The 6,908-nt window shown below is 66.0% G+C and overlaps 1 protein-coding gene across 1 annotated transcript in view; it reads left to right on the top strand.

Annotated features, from left to right (window-relative positions):
• The window catches only part of HMCN2 (hemicentin 2), a gene marked incomplete at its 5' end in the record, with an annotated part of 136,452 nt that overhangs the window by 128,866 nt on the left and 678 nt on the right, over window positions 1–6,908 (top strand). Inside the window, 9 exons of the mRNA XM_029921060.1 lie at window positions 902–1,016; window positions 1,133–1,195; window positions 1,311–1,433; window positions 2,099–2,233; window positions 3,277–3,405; window positions 3,894–4,214; window positions 4,901–5,020; window positions 5,759–5,885; window positions 6,882–6,902. Of these exons, the coding sequence (XP_029776920.1) occupies window positions 902–1,016; window positions 1,133–1,195; window positions 1,311–1,433; window positions 2,099–2,233; window positions 3,277–3,405; window positions 3,894–4,214; window positions 4,901–5,020; window positions 5,759–5,885; window positions 6,882–6,902 (1,154 nt within the window). The remainder of the gene's footprint in view (window positions 1–901; window positions 1,017–1,132; window positions 1,196–1,310; window positions 1,434–2,098; window positions 2,234–3,276; window positions 3,406–3,893; window positions 4,215–4,900; window positions 5,021–5,758; window positions 5,886–6,881; window positions 6,903–6,908) is intronic.

Genomic DNA, 6,908 nt, shown 5'->3' with positions numbered 1-6,908 from the left:
CCCCCCCCCATGCGCCTGGCTGAAAGCCATGGTGACACCCCACCTCCTGTGCCGTCTCACCGCGGACCAGAAACTTGGGACCGGGACGGCTCGCCTCCTTGTCCACTGGCCTCCAGCCTGTCCTCGGTCCTGGCCAACCGTCCACGCTCCCAACAGGGACACGTCTCTTTGGGCCACACCTGCTCAAACCCCCCAGAGCCTTTTCCCAGGCCCCCTGGTGAAGGTCCAGGTCCACCCCCCAGGCTGATATTCAACACTCTAGCCATATGCCCCCTCTTCTCAAGGGTGCCTGCACCCGAGGCCCCACCCAGGCGGCCGGGAGCCGCTGCGGGAACCCCCCCGCCCCCCTCCCCGTGCCCGTGCCCGTGCCATGTATCCCAACCACTGGGCGGTAAAGATCTGATACCGGTGTTTGAGGTCCTAGCTTGCGTTTAACACTGAACGCGGGACAGTGGTAAGAGCATAGCTTCGGGGTCAGTCTGACCCTCATTCAAACCCAGCCACAGCATTTCCCAGCTGCAGGACCTTGGGGGCAATGCCCTGGCCCTCTCTGAGCCTCAGTGTTCCCACCTGTAAACTGGGCATAACATCGCCTGCCTTGCGGGGTATCAGGAACAACAGGGATTTCTCTAAAACCTGCACCTGGCCCTGGTGATCGCTCTGGGAAGCATGCCGGCCTTACAGTAATTTGGGCATCGGGCCCTCTGCGTCCAGACCACAGTCTGCACCGCCCCTCGGTGTGCTCGCTGCCCCAGTAAGATGCTATCATCTGCCTGTTCTGCACACCCCCCCTGCGCAGCCAGGGGCCACGCCCACGCCTCCGGGTTCTCAGGAGTGCACCTTTGCACGCGTGGGCACCCTGTGTTGTCTTTTGCTTCACGATTTCCCTGGTGTCTGCCAGCTCACCGTCTACCCCCTCGTGTGGCACGAGTCACAGCCAGTGCCCCCACCAGGCCTGAGCTGGAAACGGGCTCACCGGCTGGCTGGGCGCCCGCCTGGCTCAGGGCTGAGGGGACGTCGGTCCGGCCAGGCTGGCAGGAGGGAGCCGCATTCGGCCAGGGCTGCTGTCTGACCCTGGGCGCCTTGGGCACAGTGCCCTGTGCGCTCAGGACCTGTCCCCTTTGCCTTGCAGAAGAGAATGAAGTCGGCTGCCCCGAGGGCTTCGAGCTGGACCCGCAGGGAGAGTTTTGTGTGGGTGAGTGCCCTCCGCTTCCCTGGCATGGCCAAGGGAGGCCTCTCAGCCGGGCTTGGACCACGTGTCCTGTCTGCGCGTGCAGACCCCCAGATCTCTGCCCACCCCCTCTTCCCAGACAGGGACGAGTGTTCAGACGGCCCTAGCCCCTGTTCCCACTCCTGCCACAACGCACCTGGTCGCTTCTCCTGCTCCTGCCCGGCCGGCTTTGCCCTGGCCAGCGATGGCAGGAACTGCAGAGGTGCGTGTGCCCGGGGGAAGCGGCTCCCCTCCGAGGGGGCCTGCTGTGCGCAGGGGTGTGCCCCTGGCCCGGCCTGCTCCAGAGGGGCGTGGAGGCCGGCCTGGGGGTTGCAAAGCCCTGTTTCTGCTGGGAACTTCCTGCTGGGAGGGCTGCAGATGGGAGAGGCTCCAGCACGGGGAGTGCTAGGGATCCCCAAAGCCACACACCACGTGCTCATGCATCCCCGCCTGCTGCCCGGACACGGCCTCAGGCGCTCTGCTAACACGGCAGTCACTTCCGACCACCGGGGTTGGAACGGAGCGGACACCATCTGCCCCACTTGCTCGACTTGTCCCCTTAGCTAAGCTCCCAGACAACGAATCTGACCGGAGGGCGCTGTCCAGGTGCTGACCCTCCCCACCTGCCCCCATCCACTTCCACCAGGGAGGCCGGGCACGGCCCGGTCCCCACCAGGCTTTGAGCTGGGTGCCCGAGGGGCACAGTGTGCAACCTCCTCTCAGATGCCCCAGGCCAAGGCCCATCGCCTACGGCAGCATGCTGGGAAGGGCTAACGGGAGAGGTGGGGACCTTCCTGCCAGGGGCTCCTGGGCCTGGGGGTCAGGGTGACCAGGACGGCCCGGGGGACACAAGTTCACGCAGCCCTCTGCCCCCGCTCGCCCCGCCAGATGTGGATGAGTGCCTGTGGGATGCCGACCTTTGCCAGCAGGGACAGCGCTGCATGAACCTCTTCGGGTCCTACCACTGCCTCCCCGACTGCAGGCCTGGCTTCCGGGTGGCCGCTCACGGGGCCGGCTGTGAAGGTGACGGGCGTGACGTGGGGCCGTCCGTGCTCCAGGGGTTGCTGTGCGCCGCAGGGGCTCTGGGCCTCTGGGCAGAAGGAACAGAGAGGCCGGGGGGCGGGGGGGGGGGGGAAAGCCTGAGCTGGGCTCAAGGGGTCTGAGGTCTGGCCTGGCCTGGCCGGGCAGCTGGCAATTTGAGGACCGTCGGACAAGTGTCCGTTCCTGTCCAGACCTCAGGTTTCTCAGCTCGGGAAGGGGGACTGGGTCGGGGACGGCAAACATAATGCTGTGTCAGCTGTCGCCTCCCCGATTTCCCCTCGTGGATCGTGGCCCAGCCCAAACGCGGCCTCGGAATCCTTCCCTAGCAGCCACTGTGAATGGGCTGCAGTGAGCCTTGGAGATAAAGTCAGGTGCCGCCCCTGGATGGGTGACGCCCTCTGGCCCCCCCGCCCCCCAGGGCCCTTCCGGCTCCAGCCGGACCCTGACGATCATGGGTCCTCAGCTCCTCGGATGGGCTCCTCCTCTGAGTGGTAGGACCACCTGGTGAAGGGGCCAAGGGTGGCGGATGAGGTCACCCCGTGTTGTGGCCTCAGGGGACGCCTTGTCCACCTAGACAGCTCCTCTGCCTCACTGCCTCCTCTCCTACCGGCTCCTGGAGCTCCTTCCCGGAACCAGGCTCCTGCACCCTTGACACACATGATCCAGCGTTCTCCCCACAGCCCCTGAAGAGGTCCCGTCCTGACCTCTGCACAGATGAGGAAACTGACGCTGGGGACAGGGAGAATTAGTTGCTCAAAAACCAAGGGAGAGCTCAGCCTAGACCGGGGATTCTCCCTCCGGAGTCCACCTGTCAAGCCCCTTCTTTCTTTTGGATCCAGAACCTTCTTACCCTCCCAAGTGGGTATGATTGGGAGAGAGGGTTGCAGACGCTGGCCCTCCACCTGATGGCACTCGGGTGGAGAAGGAGACAGGGATGAGGCCTCAATGTGCAGAGGCACGCTGTGCGTGTTGGGGGCAGGGGGAGGGGCTCAGCCACACCCCTGTCCGCACCCCTGCCTCCCCAGATGTGGACGAGTGCCTGGAGCAGTTGGACGAGTGTCACTACAACCAGATCTGTGAGAACACCCCCGGCGGGCACCACTGTAGCTGTCCCCGAGGGTACCGGCTCCAGGGCCCCGGGCTGCCCTGCCTAGGTACGGGGACACCCAGCCCCTTGTTGGAGCTCCGCTCAGCACCCTCTGGCTGTAGCCCCACGAGCAGGGAGGGCTTAGGACAAGGTGCCATTGAGTCTTGTGAGGAACCAGAACAGCAGCTGACCCTGGATGCCCACCCTGTGCCCGGGTCCATGCTCTGCTGCTGTCCAGCACTGAACCTTCCCTGGGAGCCCAGGAGGGACCAGGAGGAGGAGGGTAGGGAGAGATGGGTGGGTCTCAGAGAGGCTTAGCCGGGAGAATGGGGGAGTCTGAGATGAGGCTCAGAGCTGGTGGGGGAGGCTGGGGCCTCTCCGAGCAGCAGAGGCTGGAGGGGGTCCAGGAGGGGAAGGCTTGCAGGCAGGCCTGGATGCAGCGGGGGGGGAGGCAGCTGGCATCCGGGCAAGGCAGGAGGCCAGGAGAGACGGTGGAGTAGCCGCGGTGAGCCCTGAGCCGCCCTGGGCGCCCTCCCCGTCCCTGTTCCTTTCCAGATATCAATGAGTGCCTGCAGCTCCCCCAGACCTGCGCCCACCAGTGCCAAAACCTCCAGGGTGGCTTCCGCTGCCTGTGCCCGCCGGGCCAGACCCTCCTCCGTGACGGCAAGACCTGCACCCCGCTAGAGCAGGGGGAACAAAACGTGACCACCGTCAGCCACCGGGGCGCCTTGGTGCCCTGGCTGCGGCCCCGTGCCCCTAACCCCAGAGGCTCTTACCAGGCCTGGGTCTCCCTCCGGCCGGGCCCCGGGGCCCTGCGCAGTCTGGGCCGGGCCTGGTGCCCCGCTGGCTTCATCCGGCAGAATGGCATCTGCACAGGTGAGGCTGAGCCCCGGCCACCCCACTGGGGACGCACCCCCCCACCCCCCCGCGACGTTCTAGCGTGCTCCCGGGCCGGGTGTGTGGGCACCCCCCCAAGCTCAGAACCCCGGGGCTCACGGCAAGGAGGGTAGGCTGTGCAGCCACTTCCAGGCCACGCGCCAGCCCTGGCTGCACTGACGGGCAAGGGGCTTCCAAGAAGCGGGTGGGTGGAACCATTTGACTTCAGGACACTTGGCCCTGAGAGAGGGTCTGCCTCCTGGGCAGATGTTCCCCGGAACCCGCTTTTGAGAAACACTCCTTTTGGTGCGTAGAGGTGAAGCAGTCAGGGAGGGAGATTTTCAGGAGTGTTCCAAGTTGACCTGAGACCCTGACCAGAGACTGGTGGGGAGGGGGCTGGGGACAGCCCCCCGCACCCCCGGCAGAGGCTGGCGCTGGGCTGCAGAGGCAGAGGGGAGGTCATGTTGGGGCCAGACGTCCTTCAGCGCTCCTGCCTGGGCGGAGGAGTCTGTGCCGGAAACAGTGTCTCCCCACCAGGCCCCGGCGACCGTGGGGTGGGCTGGGCAGGGCAGAGCGAAGGCGTGGGCCACCAGAGCCAGGGGCATCCACTGAGCCTGGCGCCCTGGGCAGCTGTGACTCAGTGTGCCCGTCTCTGGCCCCTCCCCCCACCCCTGCGCCTGGGCCAGACCTGGACGAGTGCCGGGTGAGGAACTTTTGCCAGCACGCCTGCCTCAACACAGAGGGCAGCTACCGATGCCTCTGCCCCGAGGGCTACCGCCTCCTCCCCAGCGGGAAAAACTGCCAGGGTGAGCCGCGCCCTCCCCCATCCCAGTGCGGGTGGGGCCGGGCCGGGGCTTCCGTGGAAGGGGCGGCTCCCCACATGAGGGTGGGGCAGGGAGCCTGGCTCCGAGCACCCCGGGCACCCACAGCCAGGCTGGAGCCCACACCGCATGCCGGAACTAAGAGACAGGGCATGGGCAGGCTCTGAGGGCAGCCCTGCGGGGTCCACCCCGGCTCGGCTGCGTGTCCCCGGACAACTCACTTCACCTCTCCGAGCCTCAGAGAGGCTGGTGAAATGGGGCTACCACAGCCCTCTCCTAAATGGCTGGAGGAGACCCAAGGAGGGCGGGCACAGAGCCAGCATCCCGCCCCTGAGAGAGGGAATCGGCCTACGCCTCCTTTGCAAGTGCCCATCCTCACCTTCTGCCGCAAGGGTCTGTGAATGTCCTCTGAGCATCGGGGGCTTCTGCTCTGGTCCAAGGGCAGTGCCCATCTCTTCTAGGCTGTGCAACCCAGCTCCAGGCTCAGGAGGTCCCCAGGGGGTCCCTCTAGGGAGATGGGAGGCGCTAGGGCCCTGCCGGTTGGGCTATCATAGGTCAAGGTGGCTCGGCTCAGGGAAAGGGGGCTGCCTGCCTCACCGGTCCCCGAAAGGCTCTTCTCTCCTCAGCCCCCACTCCCATGCCGTCTCCGGCTCCTGCCCTGGGCCATTCCACTTTACTCCACGTTCTCAATTCCCCGTCTCTTCGCCACCCTCCCCCACCCAGACATCAACGAGTGCGAGGAGAATGACATCGAGTGTGGGCCCGGCCAGATGTGCTTTAACACCCGCGGCAGCTACCAGTGTGTGGACACGCCGTGTCCGGCCACCTACCGGCAGGGCTCCAGCCCGGGGTAAGGGCTGGGTGGGCCGGGGGTGAACGGGGGCGCGTTGTCTGCCGGGAGCCGAGCGCTTACATTCTGGCTCCTGGGAGGCTGGACCCTTCCTCCAGAAGGGCCATGTCTCAGGCGGGGGCCCTGCTAGGGGCCAGTGGGGTCACCCCCGCCAGAGCTCCTGAGTGAGGGGGCTATGCCCGCAGGGCAGTGTCCCTTCCTGCAGCCACACGGGCGCAAGCTCACCTTGCGCGCATTTACCGCAGCGATGCTGTGGCTGGAGCAGGGTACTGGGGGCGGGGACAGGCCGAGGCCACACAGAACCGGAGACGGACCCGTGAGAGCTATGGGAACACATGACTGTGTACACAAAACCCTACACACAGGGACACGCACACATATGCCACCCAGAAACCCCCGCGAAGCCCCAGGACTCAGACGCACACTGGCGCAGGAACACGAAACATTTTCTTCACCTCACTCACACTGGCTGCAGATGCTCGGAAAGATGTGTAGACTTGGGGACCTTGCTGTGGCTTGGGGCCACAAGCTGTGGCGGCAGCAGTCAGGGAAGGGGACTCGCCCTGGCTGGGGGTCAGGGTGGGGACCCTGATGCCCGTGGCGAGGCTAAGTAAGTGTCTCTGAGCTCTGCCCACCCCACCCCCCACCTCCCTTGCGAATCCAGAGCAGATGGTTTCAGTTCCGGGGCTCCAGGCAGACCTGGAAGGCCCCAGACTATTCTGCCGCCCTGTGCCCCCTCAGAGCCCCGGGGCGCGGGCCTGGAAAGTCCTATGGGATTATAGGACCCGCTCCGACGGAAGGCTTCTTTGGGCCTCAGTCTGCTGATCTCTAAAATGGGCTGATGGTGGAGCTTGTGGAGAAGGCACTGGGAGCAAGGGGACGGGCAGAGCACGGGAGAACTTTCGGGCTTGGGGCTGAGGTCCGGTCTCTACGGCCTGGACCGCGCTCTGCCGGCGCCCAGAGTCGATCGGTCCGTCCCGTCCGTCCCGCCCGCAGGACGTGCTTCCGCCGCTGCTCGCAGGA

The sequence above is a fragment of the Suricata suricatta genome, chromosome 13 (genome assembly GCF_006229205.1).
Source record: "Suricata suricatta isolate VVHF042 chromosome 13, meerkat_22Aug2017_6uvM2_HiC, whole genome shotgun sequence".
NCBI lineage: Eukaryota > Metazoa > Chordata > Mammalia > Carnivora > Herpestidae > Suricata > Suricata suricatta.
Note: the sequence above shows the minus strand (reverse complement) of the source record. Positions and strands in the feature narration are given on the sequence as shown.